We start from the raw sequence: 27,258 nt of genomic DNA on the forward strand, positions 1-27,258 counted from the left end.
AATAGTTTTGAAAAGTATAAATTACATATTTAATATATGTAATTGCTAATGTCTATTTCTTGTTCTCAAAGAGGTTATTAAAGAATTGTGGAGAAATAAAAAATAATTGATGTTTTATTAAAAAGATAGAGTTGTTCTTAAGGAGAGTAAAAGGGCTTTAGTCTTATTTCAAATATTAAAACTCTGACTTAAATGAGTAAGATTTAGTGACAGGTAAAACCTAATGAAATATTTGCTGTTTGTTCAATGCTTTGTAGAGGGCAAGCTGAAATGAGCTGAAGGTTTCCAACCAGGGCACAGCAGGGTCCCCTTGCTATTTTTTATTCACCAACGTAGGTAAGGCTATGGCATAAGGTTGGGATTAGTTTACTCAAACCACAAATCAAATCTGAGCCATTCACCTGGCACATGTATGATTTTATTCACAAAGGGAGCAGGTGAGGGGATGGGGAGAGCTGCGAGTGCACTCAGAGCACATGCTATGTTTTGCCTTCACAAACAAAGAATCATAGAAATGAAACAATGTAGATAAAAAAAACTGAGAAACCTAGATCTTTAATTTTTAAATATCATATAGAGAAGATTGATTTATCTATCATCTCTCTATGTATTTACCTGCCTATCACCTATCTACCTACATATTATCTATCATCCATCCAGGCATCTACCTATCTACCTATCATCTATATCTGTCTATCTGTCTTACTTATCTATCTATCTAAAGAGACCAAAGAGGAAGGACAATCCTTGACATTAATACTCTGGCTAACCAAAACACAACCCCATAAAATAGTTCAGGCATCAGCTCCTTAAAGATGTCACAGGCGTCTGCAGGCAGCGTCATCTGGGGGCAGGTTTAAAGACCGTAGGTTTGCATGCAGGAAAAAAGGGACTGGGAGGAAAAGACACGTTTATTCTAACAAACTGGAAGCTTGATGCGCCAGATGAGACAGGCTGGGCCAACATTCCCGAGCCTACGTGACCTGCCCCACTAGAAGAGAGAGACACATGGTGGAGGTTCAGTAGGGAGGTCCCTCAAGCCCTAGGATGGGTCTCTGTGTGGCTGGGCTGATCACCAGAAATGAGCCACGTCCCAACAGCATTGAGTGACATTATTCATGCAGTCAATCCCTCTTAGTGATGACATCTGTACAATCATTTGCCTGTATTTTTATGTTGTTACTTTTAACATGGAGTGTTTTAGGTTACTCTCCTTTTCAAAACCATGCTTCCATGACTACCTCTTCTCTTTTTATGTGGGCTCCAGTTTCTTCATGCCATAGATCTAGGAACAGGATTTCTGATACCTTCTTTGCCTACCCTTAGAGATTGTCTCTTCGTCAATGTATTTCCAATTTCTGATTTCATTATATTGTTTTCCTATAGAACTTTCATGTAGAAAACTGATTTGTGTAACCTCTTTGCTATTTCAGGTAAGCTGGCAGTGTTTTTCCTTTGTTTTAATAGGAATACTTGCTATCACTGAATGCATTAGCTATCAAGAGTTCTGTTAAGATGTCTCTGTTTCTTAAGAACCAGCACAACCACAATTCTCCAAACTTCTACTTGCTGAGGGTCACTGAAGCCCTATTGCAGCAGGTCTTCTTTAGAATCTCCCTCCATCAGTGCACTATTAAGGATAAGCAACTCTAATTTAACTTAATTATTAAAGTTAAGGTTTCTAAGTTGGCTTTCCTAATTTACTGCTGAATGTTAAAATAGCCCTCAATAACATATGTCCCTGATTCTAAAACATGCCGTTGTCACATCTGAGCACCTCTGACATTGGGATGCCTCTTAGGACTGCTATGGACAGGGTGGCAGCTGTGACAGAGTTGTTACTTCATGGTCTTGGTGGCCTGATACAGCTCCTCAATATTCAGTCAACAAACCATTTAAGGACCCTTTGAGGAAGGATTGTGAGGCCTGGTTACTGTCAGAATCTTTCTTTGACATTTTCTGGTATGCTTCAAAAAAACGAGCAGAGTGGAAGTGGTCTTAGAAAAAAATGGACAATAGGGAAGAATCTGTTCTTGGAATTCCAGAATTCTTACAGAGCTACAGGGTTCCAGCAACACCCTGACTGGGCAGAGATGATGTCAAGTGTAAAACATGGGCCTCAACGACTTAGATGCAAAAAGTGACTCAGGAAAACTGGACTCTGGGTCAGTGTTTTAAGAACTCCTTACTCAGTTTACCTTTTATCAGCATTCTCTAGAAAATTGTGAGCTCTTTGAAGTTGGCAGGGCCAGTTGGGGTGGGGGGCACTCATGTTCAATTGTCTGTCTTTAAAGTCCAGCTTACTGGCACAAGTCAGGTACTCAAGGAATGGTTGCCAGATAACGAATGAGTAATGAGAAAAAGAAGGTAGTAAGACCAACTGGGGACAAAAGGAAATGTCTAAAGGGACATATTATGGGTAAGACTTATAATGAAGCTTGAAGGCCTGCATATTGACAAGGGGGGTGAGGGTGTTTCAGTCCCAAGGAAACAGCCTGGAATAGCGGCTGTATTTTGGAAATCACAATTACCTTTCGGATATTTGGGAAGTCAAAACAGGAAATACTAAGAATGAGATTAAGAAGGGAGATTCAGATTCTGAATGGTTTCAAGGGCTTTTTTTTTTAACAAGTGTAGACTTTATAGGTTATTTATTCTAATCCTTTATGAGTTTTATTTCACTACTCATTATATTAAAAAGTTATTATCTGACAATGAACAAGTAAAAGCTTGGTTTTTACCAAAAGGAAATTTATATTTTCTGACTTTACATTGTTTTATTCTTAATTTTTGGTAGACTGCTAGGGCAAATATTTGTCATATTCGAGAATGTACACTGAATTGCTATGGTTTTAAATGGCAAACACAAAATAATTCTTAATTATAAATTTCATTTTAACAGAAGTGATAAAATACAAGGATTAAAAACATGATCTGTAGGGGGAATGACTAGACAGAGGATTTTTAGAGTCATGAAAATACTCTAGATATTATAATGACAGGCATTTGTTATTATAAATTTTCCAAATTCACAGAATGTATAACACCAAAAATGAATCCTAAGACAAACCATGAACTTTAGGTGATTACGATGTGTCAATATAGGTTCATCCTTGGTAAAAAATGTACCTTTCGAGTGAGTGATGTTGATAACGGGAGGCTTTGCATGTGTGGGGGAGGGGGTATATGGACCTACCTGTTGATTTTGTTGTCAACTTTAAACTGTTCTAAAAAATAAAGCCTTAAAAAATACAGTAGTATTATTGGGAAATAATATGTTGCTTATGACTGAAAAACACAATCAGAAATAAAAATTCCACAGTATAAAATTTCACTAGTATTGCTGTGATATGACCACTGGCAGGACTGGTGAGAGGTGCAACATAAAAGGCATGTTCTGGAGACATGAGCAGGGAGCATAGGCTTGAGAGAAATGTCACAACTCTTCCAGCTAAATGTTGGCAGCAGATGGCACACTCCACTTGAAGACAGATATGGAGGAATATGTAGGGGACTCAGTGACAATCCTATATCTTATTTAGCTTGCTTTGAGGCCTTTTGTGCATTAGGCAGTGAGATGCCATTTCACATCTGGCCCACTTCCAGCTACTATACAGTAGCTTCTAGATGCTCTCTTTGGTCAAGACATCTATAAGAGCTGGTGAAATGTAAAAAGAAAACCCAAAAGCTATGAAGGCATGAAAAGGCCTCAGGATTTATAAGGCAAGTTTAGTTTGGTGCATAAACATTTAAACAGTAAATTTCTGCAAATTTCAGGTATTTGAAATCATGAAGAGTATATTCTCTGACCAACAATGTGAAGATTTCCTGCAGAAGGCCCACTCTTAATCTTTTTCACAATATATCAGATTAGCTTCTACATTTAATAATGTCCTCACAGCTGAACTTGCTCATGGCTAGTCTCATGCTTATCTGTCCTTTGGGGATTGTTTCTGGACAAACCTTCCTGGAACTTTGCCTAAAGACCAAGAACTCCCCCTCTAAAAAAATAAAGAGATTACCCAAAGCAAAGTATTCAAACACAGATTTAAAAACGTTTCACAAAACACATTTGTAAAATGCACTTCTATTATTTAGTATTCTCTGCCAAAGGATGAGAGTAGAGAAATATATTAACTGTATTTTAAAGATGTATATATGTTGTACTGTGTACATTAATACAAGCCAGCAAGGCCTATTGCACCTGCATAGAAAATACCTATGGGAAATTAGGGTCCTATTCATTGTTCTCCTGTTATAAAGGAAAGTCATTAATTTTCTTATTGTGATAAGACCTCCTATTATACATGAACAGACCTGCGTCATACATATATACACATGCTTGTGAAATTCAAACATTTCCTTTTTTGTGAGTAGCAATGGCTACAATGAAACTTTAATTTATAGTTCATAATAGCAATGCAAACAAGGACTTGATCCATAAATCCAATAATAGCCAGTCCCTCTTAGGGTAGCAGCGCCCAAGACCATTAGGCCCCCTACTACTGTCTAGTTTTAACTTCTGGTTGAGTTTGCAAGATTTAGCCTGGACTGTGGCAAGGAGCCATTCTGTGGCTATAAAAAGAGTCACAGAACTCTCAGGTGCCTCCCTCCTTTCCAAACTCATCTGCTTTTTAGCTTCTGGGATAATCAAATGCAAAGAACACACAGGTAGACTCCGTGAGAAATTACAAATGCAGGCATCCATGTTAGCCCAAAGTCATCCATTCCTGAAAATGTGTCTCAGAAAATGAATTTTCAGACAGCAGGAACCCAGTTTCACATTTTTTAAACAGGGAAAACTAATAATCCATTTCCTATCCATGTGGATTGTGTCTGTTAATCCCCTGAACTAGGAATTTTCTAGTTTTCAAAAATATTATGAAGCGCTCAAGTAGCATAGTAATTCTTTCCAGACCTAGCAATATTTCCTAAGTTTTGTTATGCACAGAAAAAAACCATATGGCTTGGGACAGGTCCATGTGCCTGGCCAACCTGACGTCTTCTATATGTTTATGTCTTTCCGCAGGCTTTATCACTTCTAGTTTTACTTGGGCAGAGGGAAAGGCCACTTGGGTTCACTTATTTGCTTCCTGGTCTGCTCCATATTTTAGAAGTTATTTTCACTTAATAACATGGAACATGACAAGCAAAAACACCCCATGTGTCTGAACAGTACACCATGAGACACAAGGCCAACAGGTCAAACAAGGAGACTCTGCAGGGCCAGTGCTTCCTCCTCTCCTGGGGATCCCTGGCAGCTCCAACATGTTCACCAGCTCACACTTGCCAATTCCTCCTGGCAGCTTACAGTTCAGAGAGTAAATTCAGGGTAAAAATGTTTATAAATCAATAAAATCTGTTTGGAAGTAAGAATTGAGTTAGTGGAGTATGGGCAAAATTGCAGTATTTCTAGAATCTCTTGCCTGGCTTTAGTGCATCTCCATATCAACAGGTGTTCCTCAGGGGTGGAGAGCCATAGTTCATCTCCATATCAATGGGTAATCACCTAGGTGACCTAGGGTTTATCTGAACTTGAGAGGTTGGGTGGGGGCTTGGCTTGCTTCTGCTGGAGCAGAAGAGAGGCGGCCCCCGAATGGCAGTTTGTAAGCCATAAATGGGTTTTAAACTTTATTTCTCCCTTTGACTGATTTCAGTTTCAGCTAGGTATTTGGCCCCGGGATTTCCTCTCCCTGGAGTTACATGAAGATACTGCACAATAATGAAAGTCATTGCATAGTTATTCTCCGTCTTCATGGGACTGTGAGACCAACAGCGAAGTGGCTGCATAAATGACATTCTCCCATGGAAAAACCTTACAAGTTGTGAATTCAGCTGTGTTTTGCAGAAACTTACATTGGACTATATTATTTTAAAGGACATGCAGCATGAGGAGGACTTCCATTTGAAGGATAAGAGAAGAATAGAACTCCAATGTTTGTTCTGATGAGAAGTGGCTCTTTAATCACACCGTGGAAGTGTTTCACAGAGAGAAAGATTCTTTCTTCTAGTTAATTATCAATTAATGGTCAGTGGGTTATTTTGCATAAGCTAATATGCAATGACACTACTTACAAAATCCCAGTGGTATTGATTAATTAGTTCTCTCATTTAAAGGCTTTAATCAGGCTATTTTTCAAAGGAGAAATAAAAAGTGTATTAAGTGAAACCTGTTGATTATAAAGAAAATATGTATAATTTCAAATGAAATAAAAGGTATCTTAACAGAATATCCAGTGGTAGAGTAGCATAGCAACCTTGGCCTTACCCTTTAATTTCAAGGCTTCTAATACCTTTGAATCAGCTGTCACATCACTCACTAGCTTGATTTCAATATTTTGCGAAGTCAGGTGGAGCAGCTTTTCGAAAAGACGTTGACCCTAGAAAAAATATTCAGAGACAAAGAAAGTCAGAAAACCCAAAAATATGCTATTTTAGATTGGCATAAATACACCTATCAAAAATCAAAACCATTCATTCAAAATTTAAAAGGCAATCACTTCAGCAATTGGTATTCATGGAAAATTTTTTCAGAAGAGATTATATAAACAGAGTAGTAGCTTGAACAGAGATGACATGATTTGTTTTGAGTATTGTGGACTTGCAATAATTTCAATGCTACAGTGCAAATCTATCCTTCCTTTACTTTTTCATTAACTCTGAATTTATGTACATGTGAAGAGGGAGCAGAGAATACTCCACAGTTCCATTTCGGCCCCATGAGATCCAGATACCAGCAGGTCTCCCAATTTCCAAGCTGTATTTCTTAATCTCAGTACTCTCCAATTTCTTCCTCAGTGAAATGTAGATAATATTAGTATTTACTGTAGAACATTTCTGTGAGGATGAAAGGCATTAGTAGTAGGTAATCATCCCGTTAGTGTTAGCTATTACAGGGGTGGTCACAGCAACTAAGTGACTTGCACAAACTCACCTTCTTGTTTAAAACATGTTTTATTGAATTTAACTAAGGCTCTGCTGAGCAATCGATAATTATTAGTAGGGTCTAAAAATAACTGAAGAAAACAAAATAAAAAATAAAGGTTTTCCAGGGATTAAAGGGATTAAAGATGGCGGCATGAGAGGAGAGACAGAGGCATCCTCCTAAAACTGGATACAATTAGAAAATTTAATTGGTGCAACTAATCCTGAGAGAGCAACAGGAAAGAGGAGGGCATCAGACTGCACACACCTGGAGAAAAGAGCAGACCTCAGTGAACGGGGTAACGTACCAGAGCTGTGGCTCCGCGGGACCCAAGCCCCGCACCCCCAGCTCACTGGAAGAAAAGAAACGAAGCAGGGAGGGAGTGGAAAGCTTGGGACTGCTGAATACCTAGCTCCAGAGATCTGCGCTGGGAGCACAAACCTACATTTCATGGTGCTTTCATCAGACTCGCATGACTACCGGGCTGGAAAATTAATACAGGAAGAGTTTCTGGGGAGCCTGGGATTCCGGCTGCTTGTGGAAAGCAGGGATTCATATCTGGCTGCTCTGGGACAAAAACTTATACCTGTGTGACCGGCCCACTGGCTCAGGCAGTGGAGACAGGCACAGCAGCCAGGAGGCGGGGAACAGCTCTTTCCTACGCCCAGGCACCAGTACCGCTCCCCTGCGACCCCCGACATTGCTTCAGGGGCTCAGCAGCTCCGGAATTGAGCTTCTGGACACTAGAGGGCATCATATACAAACATGAAATGCCAAAGGAACCTTGTTCAGAGTAAAACTGTTAATACAACTCCCGAGAAAGATTTAAATGATATGGACCTCGTGACTCTTCCTGAAAGGGGGTTCAAAACAAAAATCATCATTCTAATGAAGGTACAGAAAGACATCCAAGAACTCAGGAATGAATTCAGGTCAGAGATCCAATCATTAAAGAACATGATGGAGGGTATTAAAAGCAGGTTGGATCTGGTGGAGGAGACGATAAATGAACTAGAAACTAGAGAAGAGGAATACAAAGAAGCTGAGGCACAGAGAGAAAAAAGGATCTCTAGAAATGAAAGAATACTGAGAGAACTGTGTGACCAATCCAAGCAGAACAATATTTGCATTACAGGGATACCAGAAGAAGAGGAGAGAGAGAAAGAGACAGAAAGTGTCTTTGAGGAGGTAGTTGCTGAAAACTTCCCCAATCTGCGGAACGAGATGGTCTCTCAGGCCATGGAGATCCACAGATCTCCCAACACAAGGGACCCAAGGAAGACAACACCAAGACACATAGTAATTAAAATGGGAAAGATCAAGGATAAGGACAGACTGTTAAAAGCAGCCAGAGGCAGAAATAAGATCACATACAAAGGAAAGCCCATCAGGCTAACATCACACTTCGCAGCAGAAACCTCACAGGCCAGAAGGGAGTGGCATGATGTATTAAATGCCATGAAGCAGAAGGGCCTGGAATCAAGATTACTTTATCCAGCAAGACTATCATTTAAATTTGAAGGAGGGATTAAACAATTTCCAGATAAGCAAAAGCTGAGAGAGTTTACCTCTGAAAAACCATCTCTGCAGTCTATTTTGGAGGGACTGCTATAGATGGAAGTGTTCCTAGGGTTGGATAGCTGTCACCAGAGGTAGTAAAACCACGGTAGGGAGGGTGGAGCCACTGATTGTGAGGCAAATGCAAAATTAAATTGACAATCCCCAAAGTCAATCAAGGGATAGACAGTAAGTACAGAATTTGATACCTAATACATAAAGAATGAAGGAGGAAGAAAAAGGAGGAGAAATAGAAAAGAACCTTTAGATTGTGTTTGAAACAGCAAACTCAGTGAATTAAGTTAGACTCTTAGATACTAAGGAAAGTAATCTGGAACCTTGGGTAACCACGAAACTAAAGCCTGAAATGGCAATAAGTACATACCTATCGATAATCACCCTAAATGTAAATGGACTGAATGCACCAATGAAAAGACATAGAGTAACTGAATGGATAAAAAAACAAGACCCATCTATATGCTGCTTACAAGAGACTCACGTCAAACCCAAAGACATGCACAGACTAAAAGTCAAGGGATGGAAAAAGATATTTCATGTAAACAATAGGGAAAAAGCAGCAGGTGTTGCACTACTAGCATCAGACAAAATAGACTTCAAAACAAAGAAAGTAATAAGAGATAAAGAAGGACATTACATAATGATAAAGGGCTCAGTCCAACAAGAGGATATAACCATTATAAATATATATGCACCCAACACAGGAGCACCAGCATAGGTGAAACAAATACTAACAGAACTAAAGGAGGAAATAGACTGCAATGCATTCATTTTAGGAGACTTCAACACACCATTCACTCCAAAGGACAGATCCACCACACAGAAAATAAGTAAGGACACAGAGGCACTAAACAACACACTAGAACAGATGGATCTAATAGACATCTACAGAACTCTACACCCAAAAGCAACAGGATACACATTCTTCTCAAGTGCACATGGAACATTCACATACTAGGCCACAGAATGAGCCTCAGTAAATTCAAAAAGATTGAAATCCTACCAACCAACTTCTCAGACCACAAAGGTATAAAACTAGAAATAAATTGTACCAAGAAGGAAAAAAGGCTCACAAACACATGGAGGCTTAACAACACGCTTCTAAATAGTCAATGGATCAACGACCAAATTAAAATGAAGATCCAGCAATATATGGAAATAAATGACAACAACAACACAAAGCCCCAACTTCTGTGGGACGCAGCAAAAGCAGTCGTAAGAGGAAAGTATATAGCAATCCAGGCATATTTAAAGAAGGAAGAACAAACCCAAATGAATAGTCTAACATCACAATTATCAAAATTGGAAAGAGAAGAACAAATGAGGCCTAAAGTCAGCAGAAGGAGGGACATAATAAAGACCAGAGAAGAAATAAACAAAATTGAGAAGAATAAAGCAATAGGAAAAAATCAGTGAAACCAAGAGCTGTTTCTTTAAGAAAGTAAACAAAATAGATAAGCCTCTAGCCAGACTTATTAATAGAAAAAGAGAATCAACACACATCAACAGAATCAGAAACGAGAAAGGAAAAATCACGACAGACCCCACAGAAATACAAAGAATTATTAGAGAATACTATGAAAACCTATATGCTAACAAGCTGGAAAAACTAGAAGAAATGGACAACTTCCTAGAAAAATACAACCTTCCAAAACTGACCAAGGAAGGAACACAAAATCCAAACAAACCAATTACCAGCAAAGAAATTGAAGAGGTAATCAAAAAACTACCCAAGAAAAAAACACCGGGGCCAGACGGATTTACCTCGGAATTTTATCAGACATACAGAGAAGATATACTACCCATTCTCCTTAAAGTTTTTTAAAAAACAGAAGAGGAGGGAATACTCCCAAACTCATTCTATGAAGCCAACATCACCCTAATACCAAAACCAGGCAAAGACCCCACCAAAAAAGAAAATTACAGACCAATATCCCTGATGAATGTAGATGCGAAAATACTCAATAAAATATTAGCAAACCAAATTCAAAAATATATCAAAAGGATCATACACCACGACCAAGTGGGATTCATCCCAGGGATGCAAGGCTGGTAAAACATTTGAAAATCCATCAACATCATCTACCACATAAACAAAAAGAAAGACAAAAACCACATGATCATCTCCATAGATGGTATAAAAGCATTCGATAAAATTCAACATCCATTCATGATAAAAACTCTCAACAAAATGGGTATAGAGGGCAAGTACCTCAACAAAATAAAGGCCATATATGATAAACACACAGTCAACATCATACTGAACAGTGAGAAGCTGAAAGCTTTTCCTCTGTGGTCGGAACAAGACAGGGATGCCCACTTTCCCCACTGTTATTTAACATAGTACTGGAGGTCCTAGCCATGGAAATTACACAAAACAAAGCAATACAAGGAATCCAGATTGGTAAAGAAGAAGTTAAACTGTCACTATTTGCAGATGACTTGATATTGTACATAAAAAACCCTAAAGAATCCACTCCAAAACTACTAGAACTGATAACGGAATACAGCAAAGTTGCAGGATACAAAATTAACACACAGAAATCTGTGGTTTTCCTATACACTAACAACAAACCAATAGAAAGAGAAATCAGGAAAACAATTCCATTCACAAGTGCATCAAAAAGAATAAAATATCTAGGAATAAACCTAACCAAAGAAGTCAAAGACCTATACCCTGAAAACTATAAGACACTCTTAAGAGAAATTAAAGAGGACACTAACAAATGGAAACTCACCCCATGCTCTTGGCTAGGGAGAATTAATATTGTCAAAATGGTTTTCCTGCACAAAGCAATATACAGATTTGATGCAATCCCTATCAAACTACCAACAACATTCTTCAACGAACTGGAACAAATAGTTCAAAAATTCATATGGAAACACCAAAGACCCTGAATAGCCAAAGCAATCCTGAGAAAGACGAATAAAGTGGTGGGGATCTCACTCCCCAACTTCAAGCTCTACTACAAAGCCACAGTAATCAAGACAATTTGGTACTGGCACAAGAACAGAGCCACAGACCAGTGGAACCGATTAGAGACTCCAGACATTAACCCAAACATATATGGTCAATTAATATTCAATAAAGCAGCCATGGACATACAATGGGGAAATGACAGTCTCTTCAACAGATGGTGCTGGCAATACTGGACACCTACATGTAACAGAATGAAACTGGATCACTGTCTAACCCCATACACAAAAGTAAATTTGAGATAGATCAAAGAGCTGAATGTAAGTCATGAAACCATAAAACTCTTAGGAAAAAACATAGGCAAAAATCTCATGGACATAAACATGAGTGACTTCTTCATGAATATATCTCCCCGGGCAAGGAAAACAAAAGCAAAAATGAACAAGTGGGACTATATCAAGCTGAAAAGCTTTGGTACAGCAAAGGACACCATCAATAGAACAAAAAGGTACCCTACAGTATGGGAGAATATATTCATAAATGACAGATCCGATAAAGGGTTGACATCCAAAATATGTAAAGAGCTCATGCACCTCAACAAACAAAAAGCAAATAATCCAATTAAAAAATGGGCAAAGGAGCTGAATAGACAGTTCTCTAAAGAAGAAATTCAGATGGCCAACAGACACATGAAAAGATGCTCCACATCGCTAGTTATCAGAGAAATGCAAATTAAAACCACAATGAGATATCACCTCACACCAGTAAGGATGGCTACCATCCAAAAGACAAACAACAACAAATGCTGACGAGGTTGTGGAGAAAGTGGAATCCTCCTACACTGCTGGTGGGAATGTAAACTGGTTCAACCATAGTGGAAAGCTGTATGGAGGTTCCTCAAAATGCTCAAAATAGAAATACCATTTGACGCAGGAATTCCACTTCTAGGAATTTACCCTAAGAATGCAGCAGCCCAGTTTGAAAAAGACAGATGCACCCCTATGTTTATCGCAGCACTATTTACAATAGCCAAAATGGAAGCAACCTAAATGTCCATCAGTAGATGAATGGATAAAGAAGAGGTGGTACATATACACAATGGAATATTATTCAGCCATAAGAAGAAAACAAATCCTACCATCTGTAACAACATAGATGGAGCTAGAGGGTATTATGCTCAGTGAAATAAGCCATGTGGAGAAAGACAAATATCAAATGATTTCACTCATCTGTGGAGTATAAGAACAAAGGAAAAACTGAAGGAACAAAACAGCAGCGGAATCAGAGAACCCAAGAATGGACTAACAGGTACCAAAGGGAAAGGGACTGGGGAGGATGGGTGGGTAGGGAGGGATAGGGGGGGAAGAAGAAGGGGGGTATTAAGATTAGCATGCATAATGGGGGGGTGGGATAAAGGGGAGGGCTGTACAACACAGAGAAGACAAGTAGTGATTCTATAACATTTTGCTATGCTGAAGGACAGTGACTGTAAAGGGGTTTATAGGGGGGACCTGGTATAGGGGAGAGCCTAGTAAACATAATATTCTTCATGTAAGTGTAGATTAATGATAACAAAAAAAGAAACACACACACACACAAAAAAAAAAAAAAAAAAGAAAGAAAGAAAAGGGGGATTACTCCCTGATAGGATAAAACTAACTGTAAATCAATGATTAATGCATGCTTTAAATATACTTAATTTTGATCACTTAAAGGGTGTCAGATGATTGGCTATGGAGGTATATTTTTCTGATAATATTCCTTTCTCTTTAAAAAAAAAAAAAAGCAGTTCCTGTGTGGTGACCTCCAATGAGTTCTACACAATGGTATAAAGGTCATATCAAAGTGTGGGCAAAGGGTCTGTTTGTGTTTATACAGAGGATCAAACCCTAATTTGGCTACCCAGAAAATGAACTAAGATACGATATGAAGAACTTCCAACATCAGCACTCTCTGGAAGAGTCATACCAGAAGGTGATCATCAAAAAACCTCAACAAAGATCCAGGTGCTGCTACAGTTGTAGCTGCATTCATCCCACTGGTTCCTGTACTTGCCATGGGAATGAAGAAGGAGATATCTAAGCTGGCCTGTGCATACAGTGAAACAACAAATTTGACTGGATCTATACTGTTGGAACTCAACCAAGAATTAGGAGAAGTGCAAGTTGTAGTGCTCCGAAATCTTACAACTACAGACTATCTACTGTTAAAAGAACATAAGGGATGTGAACAGTTCCCAGGAATGGGTTGTTTTAATTTGTCTGATTTCTCTCAGACTGTTCAAGTTCAGTTGGACAATATCCATCATATCATAGATAAATTTTCACAAATGCCTAGGGTGCCTAGCTGGCTTTCTTGGTTTCACTGGAGATGGCTGGTAATTATAGGTCTGCTTTGGTTATGTAACTGTATTCCTATTATGTTAATGTGTGTGTGCAATTTAATTAGTAGTTTAAAACCTATACATGCTTACGTTACTCTACAAGAAGATATGTCAAAGAAATAATCAATCTTCCCATGTTTTCCTCCGTCTGCTACTTCTATAGCTTTTCTTCTTCCTTCCTAATTACAACCCTTAAATAGAATTCGTGCCTCATATCGAATTTACCAAGTATCATAATTCCTCCAAGTGGTAAAGATACCTCAAGACAAATGCTGGGCATAGAAGCCACAGGGCATAAATATGCAAAGAAGTAAAAAGCTAACCTTTTGAAACAATATTGCTTCTCTCTCACTTACCAACTTTACATTTCCCTGTATGGCCTTGGAAGATGACTGGTTAGCCAGAGACGGGTAAGATTCCTCAAGGGAGGAACAACCTAAGACAGGCACAGTTGCAGGGGGGCCATCAGGTGAGAAATTGGGGATCAACAGAGGTGAGGCTTAGAACCTCACCCCCGCTGTTTTGAGAGAAATCTTCTGCATCCGTGGATGTTTTATTGCCCTTGTCTAGCTTGGATTAATACTTAGTCTATAGGCCCAGTCCTGATCATCTACATTTGCCCTCTTACAGCACTAAACTATGTTTTCTACCTTTATCTTGCATATACCTACCACTTCAGCATTTTATTAAAAAATAATAATAATAATAATAAGGGAGAAATGTGGGATTCACATATAAATCAAGTATAAAAATCAAACGAATATTCATATTTGACCTGATTATTTATAGTTCATAATGCGTGATCAAAACCGAAAGTTTCTGTGATGACTGCGCTTGTACTGTTCACCATGTAAGAACTTATTCACTATGTAAGAATTTGTTCACCATGTAAGAACTTGTTCATTATGCTTCAGAAGATTGGAGACTGACGAGAATTAGGCTTGGTGTGGATTAATGATTGTGCATTGAGCATTGACTCCCCTATACAGATTTTTATTGTTGTTAACAACCATTTGATCAATAAACATGAGAGATGCCCTTTCAAAAAAAAAAAAAGAAAAAAAGAACAAAAAAAAACTAAAGAAACAAAACTGCAGCAGAATCACAGAACCCAAGAATGGACTAACAGTTACCAAAGGGAGAGAGACTGGGGAGAATGGGAGGGTAGGGAGGGATAAGGGTGGGGAAGACGAAAGGGGGTATTATGATTAGCATGTATAATGTGGGGGGTGGGGGAAAAGGGAGGGCTTTGCAACACAGAGAAGACAAGTAGTAATTCTACAACATCTTACTATGCTGATGGACAGTGACTGTACTGGGGTTTGTGGGGGGGACTTGGGGTAGGGGAGAGCCTAGTAAACATAATGGTTCTTCATGTAATTGTAGATTAATGATAACCAAATAAAAATAAAAATTAAGAAAAAAAACAGCTAAAATAAAAATTAAAAAAATAAAGGTTTTCCTTATAAGATTTTCCTAAGTGTATAATTTTTGTGATAAATTTTAATGCCAGCGAGGCTCAGAATAGTGTCCACAGAGCTTAGGTCAGATAGGCAATAGGCTTTGGTCTTAATGGTCCCCGAGTGGCCAAGTCTTCTACTTTGATAAGAAGGGACTGCAGATGATGATTGTATGGAAGGGATTTGGAGACTGAGAAGAGGGAATGGAGATCATGCAGAGCAGTGGTTCCTGCAATTCAGCCTCAGAGAAGAGGGAAGCCTGAGAGCAAAGCCTTCTGCACAGAGAAAGGACTAATGTGCTTGATGTGTTTTTTAAACAGATTTTTAAACAAACGCTTTTTTTTGCTCTTGGTTAACAATATATTTAGCACAAATGAAACATAAGAGATCTTCTAACCTATCTGTATTTCTGGCTCTTTTCCTTCAATTGATTCCCACTGTGTTATTTTTATGAGATTTAAAATGAAGAAGACCAGATTCTCAAACATGAATAAAAATAGAAACTCCACAATCTACTGGCAGACTGTCATTAAATAAAGCATATTTTTACTTTTAGTATGTGCTGATTACCTATACCATGGATTCTTAAATTTTTTAATTATAGTGCTTACTGTAATGAACTGGGGCTTGGGTGTGGAACTTCTATAAAATCTCATTTTCAGTGTCTTACCCCTCTGTCAGAACATTTTTTTGCTAAGATATTCAAAGTACTAATTTCTGAAGGTAGGAAACACCTACTCTATGTAGAGATCTACAGGGAGGATTACTGCATCCGGAGTTAAATTCACTCATCATGCTTTCTTAAAGGAATAACAAACTCCCCTAGGCTTTTTAACATCAGCAATTTAAAAACTTTCCCTTTCTGGTGTGCAACATTAGCCAACGTTTCAAAGTCAAATAAAGCATCCTGGCGATAGTCAGCAGAGATAGTTAAGATAGGCACGTTGACCTATTTTAAGCCAATTTCTTCTGATGTCTGCAAAAACTTTATGATAGGCAGTACAGGCCTGGAGGAAGCTGTGGAAAGGCCTAAGGACAGACACACAGCTCAGCCCCTTGGTGACTTCGAAGAGGTGACTTCGAAGGTGCTTCACACAGGAGACCCTTTCATCCCCAGAGAGTGGGGGTTATCAGTAGCGCCTGTTTCTGTTGATGCAGAATGACAGGTGGATAGGCTGTATTGCCAAAATATAACGTGAAGGGAAAAATCTAAAATGCCAAAGGGAAATCAGGAGATCATGCTCTGTAAGACTAATTCTGAGGAGTGTGTTGAACACAGCAGTAGTTTTCAAACTTGTTTTCGCAGCTGAACTTCATTCAAATGAAAACCTCAGGATCCCGCCAATTGTCCTCCAATCCCTCTCTGCCTCCTGGACAGAATCCCCAGGACCCCACAGCACACAGCTGGAAACCACACTGACTGCTTCCCTTGCTCATGCTGAGGCATGATGTAGGACCCTCAGGACACTGGGGCTGGGAATGTTGGAGCTGGGAGGTACCTCTGAGGCCAACAGTCTGCCAATATCTTCATTTTGTAAAGTAAGTGTTAGGCAGGAAAACAGGTATGAGCAGGGTGGAAAGAGAGTAAGGCCAGTAAAACCCACTAGAAGGGACTCAGAGAGTTAACCAGTTAAAGATAGAAAGCTCAGAAGGTCAGGAGCAACTTGGCCTAGAAGTTTGAATACTCCCCGGATAAAGAAATGTACCTCAGCATAGCCTATGTTTTCACTGTGTCAATTAGAACCTACCATTGTAAGATTTACTTTAGCACCTGCTAAAAAGCCCAGCTTATTCAGGAAGAATTCTATCTTAAAGCTAAGGTTGCATTTTAATCAAACGGACAGTGGCTCAGCCCACCTTGGAGGCAGGGCAGACAGTCTTGGTAGATATACTTCCAGACAGAAGCTGATATCCTGGAAAGGAGTCAAAGCAATATATTTCTTATGTTAAGTTAAAAAAAGGAAAATATCTTAACAAAGATGAACATTCTGGGACAATTTGGCTGGTCTGCACCTGGCCCTGTGTCGCATTCCTGAAAATCTTCAACCATCTACAAAACCCCAGACCCTAAACCTTTCAGTGAGCAACTCTCTCTGAGGTCACCTGCACTTTCTAAGTGTGTAGCCTTAAAACTTTATCTCAACCTTTCAGTGCGCCTCTTCTATGAGGTAGCTCACACTCCTCTTTCTCCAAGTGTGCACTTGCTCTCTTTAAATAAAGCTTAAACCTTTCAGGGCACCTCTCCTCCCTGAGGTCATCCATACCTTTTCTCTCTTTAAGTAACTTTAAATAAAGCTTTCACTCTGCTTCATTACTGTGTCTCTGCCCTTCAATTCTTTGTTGTGGCAGGGACAAGAACCAAGGAAAATACACAATGCCTCCCCTAACATAAGGACACTGAAGCCCAAGAAATGAAGTGATAGTTGCTCAATGCACTTTTCTCTACACGACCATTTTGTTACGTTTATTTGGGAAGGGAAGGGATATTCTGGGAAGAAAGTGACCCCAAGTCACTTCTACTCCCAGCTCCGGGATTCTCCCAGAGAACTTAGCAGTTCTGAGGCTGGCTGCCACCCAGTTTCTAGCAGAGGTGGGTTCTGAGGAGCCCAGTGGCCAAGAGCACTTCTCAGCCCCACACAGGTGTCTCTGCTCCCTGACCCCATGGGGCTGGGCAGGAGCCGAGGCAGCTTCCCAGGGCCTGGGGCTGGAGTCAGGGGAGTATCAGTGGGGGAGGTGCTCTCCAGCTGCCTCACTGGGTCTAGCTATACTGCCCCACTACTGACAGTAAGAAGCCACTAATAATCTGATAAAGTTAAACACCAGCACATTTAAGGGGATCCAACACAAGAGCATGTGCTTGAGCACAGCGGGCACCTGAGCACACAGGCCACTGAGAGACGGGACGGGAGCTGACACAGGTGTGAGCTCCCCAGGGCAGCCAGGACCCATAATTCGAGAACTAAGTTAGAAGAGTAATTAAAGAATGACGTGGCCCCCTGTGAGGCCCCAGTAAATGGCCTGAAGGCTGAATGGAAGAACCATCTTAAAGCGCACACAGAAACAGGAGGGGGTAAGGGGAGGAACGGGTGGCAGGTACCTAGGAGATATATGCCACAAGGCTAATGGCTGCGCTGGAAGAGGAAAAAGGCAAAAATGTCTGCAGATAGAAGAAGAAAATCCTGTCCTACTTGAAGAAAGATCTCAATCTACATATTGGAAAGATATTTGAAGATGGAAGCTAACGTAATGTGGAAAGACACATCAAGGCACATTCTGTAAATTTAATCAACCCCAAGGGTAAGAGGAATTTTTACAAACTTCTGGCCCAAAACAAAACCCAAACACAAGGGTTTCTACACGCTCCCTGAAAGTCCCATGGTCTTACAAAAGCAGCCTAGATTCCCTCTAATCCCACCTCTGAGAACTGATCCTGAATGAATCAGCAAAAAGAAAACATGTCTTGCACAAAGGCACTTACTGCAGAGGAACTTATTCAGAAAAAGGAAAATAAAGAGCTTAAATGTGAAATAATAGAGAAATGATTATAAAAATTTAATCTGGTGCATCCACTATGTTATATGTGATGCAACCAATTAAAAATAATGTTTACCAGTGTTGTCATAACATGGAAAGATGCTTATGGTATACAGTTTAAAATTAAGATATGAATTTCTTTCTATGATATGGACATGTGTATGTAATAATGCATAAAGTACCAAAGGATTATAAAATAAATTTTGTTGATGGTCACATGGATGATTTTGTACCTCTTCCATTTCTCTGTAGTTTCCAAATTTTTTATAGCAAAAAGTTCATACTATTATAATGAGGAAAAAAAATCCTCTTTTTAAAAGAAAGTTCTCCAAAACATAAATTGACCATAGGGAAATAAGAAACACAGCAATGAAGATCTGGAGAGAAAACAATGAAGTACACAGGTAAACAAAACTAAGGTAAGATAACTTTAAAGAAAAGTCATTATTTAATCCAAATAATTGGGAATAATGTCTGGGTTCATGGTTTATGCATGTCTACATGACTGCATTTTAAAAGAATCAAAGAGGTTAACCTCTTGCTAATCCCAGTGCTTACGAGTTTATAGCAGAATAATGATTTCCCTTGGAATATTAATAGAAAAGAAGCTGTGAACCCAAGCCACTTTTTATTTTACAGGCACATCATAAAGAAATTTAAATTAGCTCACCTGAGTACTTCGGGTGTGAATTTATTTTTTCTTAGCATTTTTGTGTGTGTGCACACAATACATCAATGACCATATCCCAGAGTTTATAAGGTCTCAGTAAAAAATAAAAGCATGCTCACAAATCCAAAGATAGGCTACCCAAGTTTGAAATGTTAGGGAGAGTCTTGAATTTCCTACTCCATTTGAAAGATAAGATCAGGAAAAATTTAGGTCAAGTAGGCTTTCACCCAAGACCTTCTTTTTTCGGAAGGGTACAACTCGATGGCCTGAGAAAGATGGGACATGGGGTCCTTAGACTGTACCCTGAAGAGGAAAATTCCAGCAAGGACCTGCTTTCCACCCGCCATCCCTCATCTCTGCACAATTATGTCCCAACTGGCATGGGGACAGGGGAAGAAGGCTGGGAACAGGTGCTGTAAATATAATCTATAAAAGTCCAAGACATGTGGTAGACAAGCCCTACCGCTGTTCTCCTGCTGTGACTACTGCTGTGGGGTTGAGAGCTGTGTGGGTGGAGATGGGAAGTGGAGCAAGGGGGTTCCTGCCGCCCTGTTCTGTGGGCACACTCGCTCTCTGAAGATCACAGTCCTGGCCTGGTGCCCCCAGGGGGTCCAGGGGCGTGGGATTCGCAGCTGTCACTTGGCCATCAATGGGCTGGAGGCAGAGGAGCACGTTCCCCATCTTTCTGAGGGCACACCCGCCCCCACCAGGGCCAACCAGCTCCTTCCAGATGCTGGTGTTGCCCACCGGCGAGGCCAAGAGCAAGCAGGTGTGGGGGACTGTTTACGAGGTCAGTCTCCCAGCCCACATGACTCCACTTAATCTCCAGGCAGGCCAAACCCTGTCGCTCTGGTCGGCATATGCAGACAGCCCCTGGCGCAGGGCCAGGGTGAAGATGCTCAGGAAGGCAGTAAGGAGCAAGCACTACAAACATGCAGGTGTGCAAAGCAGAATTGTGGGGCGTGCCCAGCAGATAGCTGGATGTGAGGCTGCAGAGTTTACTGGGTGCACAGATGAACCTGAGGTTGCCCTTGTGAGCCTGGTGTTCTAGTAGGACCTGAGTGATGTGATGAACAATAGCACGTACATACAGGTGTGATGATGCGCGTGGACTATGGGGGAAGGTGGACAAACTCACTGAACTTGAGGAGTGGAGGCAATACCACAGAGAGTAAAGTGCACTAAGTAAAATCATCACACACACACACAGGATGCAGCTTACCTGGCATGCTGATGGATGGCTGTGGTTGAGATCCCAATGGGAAGACACTATGTCAACAGACTTTTTGGCCATGTTGAGTAAGTTCATCCAGCCTTGGAAAAGTGGTAAGTGAAATGGTGCATTTTCTGAATAGTTAAGGCCTTCTGGAATATTTTCCACCAGGGCAATTCTTAGAAAAGATTGTGGAAAAACAAAGAAACAAAACCTAGTCAAATTTGAAGACTTTATACATGCATACAGAGACATCTGAAAAATACTCTTCATGCTTTCTGAATATATGTTCCTCATATTTTATATTTTCCATCAAAGGCCTCTTCTATTTCCCCTATCCTAATCCACTGTGTTCTGAGCATTTATGCTCTGTTTTCCCCAGTTAGCACTCATATTTCAGGATTATCATGTCCAGTTTTAAAAGCCTTGAAAAAAAATCAGAGCTTCCTACACAAGCATTTTTCTCTAGTAATGTATTCTTTTTTTCTTCCTACAGCAATGCAACTCTTACATAAGATATCACTTCTGTGAGGTACTTGAGGCCATAAATTAAGGCCACATATCTCTAGTACAAGGTTGGGCATATACTAAAACTAGTTCAGAAACTAAAAATATATTATTTTTATTACTACTAGAAAATAAAAATAACAAATGCTACTACTATTGCTTAACACCTCCATTGCTGCTTCCCATCATGAGGCATAAAATGATACTGAGAAGAAAATTTAAAAACCTGATTGTTGCAGGGTTTTACTAAAGTGGGAGATAAAGAATGTATAAAATAAGTGATAATCAATCCCTAAATAAACTATAATCAGCAATATCCTAATGAATGTGTTTTCTCTTTTGATACTTTCTTATATATTGACAACATATACACCGTGCCTGGCTCTCCTTGGCATTGTGGGTAGGCTGTGTAGTTTTTAATTCTGAGTTAGCCAGGTGACACATAATGTTTTAACAAAGGAATGACAGTTTTTTGTTTTTTCCCAGAGAGATGTAAATTTTCCTGCAAATCTTGATGGGAAACTCCAAAATCTTATGAAGATATATGTTAAGTACCTCCAGGACAGAGACCTTTTGTTTTGACATCCCTGGTGCTGGATACATAATTAAGGCCCAAGAAATACTTAATAGAATGAATTTCTGTTTCCACAGAGAATCCAGTGCTTCTCAATAAAACTATTACTGTTTCTCTTCATGAGGCTTGTTCCATTTAGAATGAATATTTTTAAATTAAAGAAAAAAAATTTTTTTGAATTTACCTCCATTTTAGAACCAAACACAATACACTTAATAAAATATGATTATGTAAGATGACTATCACAGTCAGAATGGGTTTGGGGGTGTGACCCAAAAACATTCATAATTTGGGAATCCAATCAGCCTCTGAACCCCACAACTGAATCAAACATTTGCTAAGCCCTTTATACACACAGGACAAGCAACTCACTGTACACAACACAGAAATGCCTGTGACACATCTCCTGAGTCCTCTGGAGCCTATAATGTAGTGAAAAAGCCTGACTCATGCATAATGATTCCGGTAGGAGGTAGACTCTTAGAAGTGGGGAGACAAGAGTAAGAAGCTTCACTGGATGGGTAGCACATCACATGAGTACCACTGGAGCACGAGCAGGAAGAAAAACTCATCCCATTGGGAGGCCATCTGGAATGGGAGGAAGTGGGAATAAGTTTTCAAAGATATAACTTCTAGGGGTGAGTTGGAAGGGACAGACATTCTAGGTAGAGGGAGGAGTTTGTAAAACAGCTACTGGGGTATTTGTGATTTGGTGACCCACAGGGAACATCAGACAGGAGAGGAGGGCAGGAGCTTGCTGTGGCATCCATAGGCACCACGCTGGAGGCAATGAATCAGGAAGAGGAGCTTGGTCTTGATTTGATGCACTTGAGCACAGCCAAGTCTGTTTCAGGGGCTAAACTCTGACAGCACACCTGTGTTCTCCTGGAAGGGAGCAAATGACAGATAGGAAGGATAGAGACCAGAGGCTGTTGCAAAAGCTCAGGAAAGAAAAAAAAAAAAAAAAAAAAGCTCAGGAAAGGAGAACACGAAAGTTTGAATTAGGTCAGTGGGAATAAAAAGAGGCATGCATGTAGTGGAGATTTTAGAAACCAAATCTTTAAAAAGATTAATGTTTAATGAGTATGAGGAGAAGGTGAGGGAGAGACAGATAGGAGTCAGTGATGACAGACTTTCTTGCAGAACCACCATATCTTCTCTTACTGGGGCTACTACACCAACCTCCCATGGTTTCCCTACATGCATTCTTGTCCCTTCAAACCATTTTCCATACTACAGTTGGACTAATCATTTAAAAATATAAATCTAAACACTCTGCTGCCTGGCTAACTTCCTCTGAGCTTCCCCACTGTCCTTAGGATGGTGCCCCCTCCTACCACCAACATGGGTGACAAGTGTTACCAGTCTGGCTCTGCCTCTCACAGCCTCACTAGACTCAAGTGCCCTCTTTGCATTTTACACCAAAGCCATACTAGATAGCCTTTTCTCCTCCCCTGTTCTCCTCTCTAGACATTTCGTGTCCGTCCTCCCAATCCTGTTCCTGCACTAGTCATTGAGCTGTCCGTCAAGTACCTTCCAAGTCCTAATTTAAGCATTGCTTCTTCTCACAGCCTTCCCTATGCCCCAAACAAGGCTAGATACCCCTTATTATCAACCTCCAGAGTGTCCTGTTACTTCCCTTTCATCCTGCTCACCTGTCTTGAAATTACTTGTTCGGGGCTGACTTGCCTTGATGGATCGGATGGTGTATGAAGGCAGGGACCTGCTCCACTGGACTGGTATTACAGCTTCAGTGACTAAGATACGACCCAGAGCACAGTAAGTGTCCAAAGGAGATTCACTAAGCTTCATTAAAGTCAGGGAAGATGGGTCACAAATTTGACAAGGCGCATGGGAAAGGAAGAGAGAGGATTGGGAGAGGCTGCCAAGGGAAAAAGTGAAGAGAAAAACAAGCTCCAAGCCTAATGTGAGGGGAATGGGTACATCCGTCTGGGGACAGAGTGTGAGGCAGATGAAAAGGAGGTTCAGAAGGGACCACAGAGAGGCAGGGAGACAAGAGAGATGCAAGAGAGGCAGTGTTCCTGAAGCCAAGGTGCAAGGCGGTCAAAAAGGCAGAGGGGTTAATAAAATCTGCTTCAAAACCTTTGAAGGCAACAGACAAAGGCTGAAGTTGGATGTTTTAATTTTATCCACATTTTAAGCCTCATTATCTATGTTATCAGAAACTACATATAACATGAAGGAATGACCCTGGATACTCAGTAGTTGCAGCTCCCCCTACAATTAATGAATCTATTTAAAAATCAAACAAAAAAAGAATCCCCCCAACAAACAAAACTGAAGTACCACAATTGCTAACAGATAGAACTGACTAGTTTTTATTTTACTTCAGTATGAAAGATGCTGAGGAAGAAAGAGGGTGAGAAGCCCAGGTATAACGGAACACATGAGATGAGGGAGGTAGAGGATTTGTACCCTTGGAAATGATACTGCACCACCCATTTCTTCACCCCCTGTGGCTTCTGACCCCATACAAATAAGGATGCCCAATCCCTTCTAGAAATCTTTAGAATGGATGTTCTAAATCCTGGATCTATGGATAGAATTCAGGGGGAATCTATGAGCCTGATCTTTATTTTCTCTAATCTCCAACTGAAAATTAGCATTCCCTTTAGGAAGGAACATAGGCATAAAAAAACATCGGCCTATCAGTAGAATCTGTGACTCTGTCACCATTAAGGATTTTTATACCATGGTACAGTTATTGCCACACTAGTTAGAAATTATATAAATAGTATGGAATAGTGTGGGTAAAATCCTAATATTTCCAGAATATCTTGCTTGGCTTTAGTACATCTGCACATCAATACGTGTTCAGAGGTGGCAAGAAGTATGGCTTTAGTGCATTTGCATCATTACTCAGGGGTGGAGAGAAGTTCATCTCCCTATCACTGGGTAATTACCTGGGCAAGAGAAGGCTTATCTGTACCTGAGAGGTGAGGGGGAGGGCTGGTTTTGCTTTTGCTGGAGCAGGAAAGAGAGAGGGCCCCAGACTGCAGTTTGTAAGCAATGAATGTATTTTAAACTTTATTTCTCCCTGACTGATTTCAGTTTTTAGAGGTATTTCGCCCCAGGATTTCCTTTCCCCGGACTTACAAATAGGTATTACTATATCAAAATTTGTCTTTTTAATAGTTTGGTAACTTTATTTTAACATTATTGGTTTCCTTTGTAATTCTATGTATTTTAATATATGAATTTATAGACAGTATTCAAGAAGGGGTCTGTATGCTTTATCAGAGTGCTAAAGGGGTCTATGGCGCAAGAAGGGTTATGAAATACTCATCAGATGGACAATGCATCATTTTTTCCTTTTTTCCTTGGAAGCTAAAGCAGACCAAATCTATCACTATTTGGTTTTTACTAAATACCAAAATAAATTATGAATTTATACTACAAATAAAAATAGAGACACCACTCAAGGTCTGGGGACCATGCTTAAATTTGGGTAAAGAATTCCCGGAGAAGCCCTGGAATGACGACCCTGCTCCCTCACCTCCCCTGCCTCCAGATGAGCTGGAGATCTTCACTGCCCTTCTGAGGCACCGTGCTTGCTTCTTCTGCCCTGCTAGAAACGGCCTCCAGAAATCAGCTTTGAAATGATTTGCTTTATTTCTGTGACCTATCATTTTATATCCTTTGACAACCAACAGCTGGCTACCCTCCAGGGCCCCGATCTGATTAGCATACACACAGAACTCATTTCCATGCAGCAACAGCCCGGGTTATCATCTTACTTCAACAGCAAGAAAAGATGTAGGCAGACCTCATTAAAATTCACCTTTGGGCAAATCCCTGGAATGCCTGCTTACCACCTCTGAAAGAACTGTGCCCCATGGGGCTGTAGCACTTTTTCTGACACCTAATAACTAGGGGAAAGCTGACTATACAAAGACACACAATACCGCAAAAATCTTTTTATGCCTCTTGTCATGGTACTTGGAGACAGATTACAAATGATTTGAGCTGTGAGTCCAGGGAGCTTAGGTGAAATAAATATAAAAAAGCATTTTACGTTGTTCAGATTTTAAAATAGACTTCTAGCTGTTCTTATTAATAGTATGTACTTATTTGCCAAACTTAATGGGATCATCAAAATTTCTCTTTCAATCCAGGGACAATAGTTTACCTTCTTAAATATCTTTAGTTCCCCCCTAATAAGCTACTAAAAAATGTAGTCCTTCCATTTGCTAGCTTTAAAAAGTGATGTGTGTGGGGGTCTTTTTTTAGCAAGCACAAGAATCTTTATAAAATATTATATTTTCACAGTTGATTTTGATAATATTGTAGAAAGATGCTTAAGAGTAAAGGATTTGGAATAAGGTGGCCAAAACCCACATCTGCCAATTATTAGCTGTGTAACTTTAGACAAACCACTAACCTCTTTAAGTCTGTTGCCACTTTTGAGAAAACAGTTCTTATAAAGATTAGAGGACATAATCTATGAGAAATTCTTTGCTCAGTGCCTGCTTCATTGTAAGGACTAAATCAAAGACAGATATTTTTAAAAGTAAGTTACAGTCTGAAAAGTTACAATTTAAAAAAATTCTCCAAGTTCTCAAAATGAAATAACCCAGTTACTAAAAAGATTCTACATATATTGGCTAAAAGGAGTCTTATAAACTGGGACCTACATGACATTGTCAGAGTGAATGTGCAACGGGTTGGTTATAGGGACTTACAACCTAGTGCATACAGGGACAGAGAGCCTAGTGCAATGGGTTGGTTATAGGGACTTGATGTTAGGTGTTGGGCAGTGAATTCCTTAAATCTTGGCTATCTGATGGCATTAATCAATGAAGCTGAACAGACGGCTTTAATTCATCAATACAATTAGGTTTGCACTTAAAGTAAAATGATGCAGATCCTGTATGCTCATTGTGGGCCATCTGGCCGTAATTAAAGCCCAGGATAGACGATGCGAAAGTTAACCCTCCCAAAGAACTACTGGAACCTCTGACACTGAAGGAGAAGATACCTTGCTACCCACGTGGCAGATTCACTGGCCACTTCTGGACATGGAAATAGTTGATACAGACCTATGTAAGTTTGCTTTAATTCAAGAGTAAGTTATAGATATTGTAATGGTTTATCTCTGATTCTTCCACATGCATTTCTAAGAAGGAAGCCATGTTTCTAAAGTGAAATACAATGATCACACAGTAAATTTAAGACGAACATGGTCCTATTATTTACTATGCCAATTTTCCCAGCTGTCCCAATAATGTCCTTTGTCTTCATTCATTTTTGTTTTTTGTTTGTAGCTCATTGCATTCAGCTGTCACCTCTCTTTGGTCTAGGAGAGTTCTCTCACCTTTGTTTTGTTTTCAATGATGTTGATAATCTAGAAGAACCCAGGTCTGTTGTTTTGCTGAATATTCCTGGATTTGATTTGCTTGACAGTTGCCTCATAATTGCATTTAGGTGAAGTATTTTTGACAGGAACACTACCTAGACACTGTGTCTTTCAAAGTGCATC

General features: G+C 39.9%; 1 protein-coding gene across 7 annotated transcripts in view; it reads right to left on the reverse strand.

Annotated features, from left to right (window-relative positions):
- The window catches only part of PLD5 (phospholipase D family member 5), a 406,964-nt gene that overhangs the window by 173,909 nt on the left and 205,797 nt on the right, over positions 1–27,258 (reverse strand). For all 7 annotated transcript variants that reach the window (XM_057507828.1, XM_057507829.1, XM_057507830.1 and 4 more), the window contains 2 exons: positions 20,687–20,855; positions 6,269–6,380 (listed from right to left, as the gene is read on the reverse strand). In XM_057507828.1, coding sequence (XP_057363811.1) covers positions 6,269–6,380; positions 20,687–20,855 — 281 coding nt within the window. The remainder of the gene's footprint in view (positions 1–6,268; positions 6,381–20,686; positions 20,856–27,258) is intronic.

The sequence above is a fragment of the Manis pentadactyla genome, chromosome 9 (genome assembly GCF_030020395.1).
Source record: "Manis pentadactyla isolate mManPen7 chromosome 9, mManPen7.hap1, whole genome shotgun sequence".
NCBI classification, from domain to species: domain Eukaryota; kingdom Metazoa; phylum Chordata; class Mammalia; order Pholidota; family Manidae; genus Manis; species Manis pentadactyla.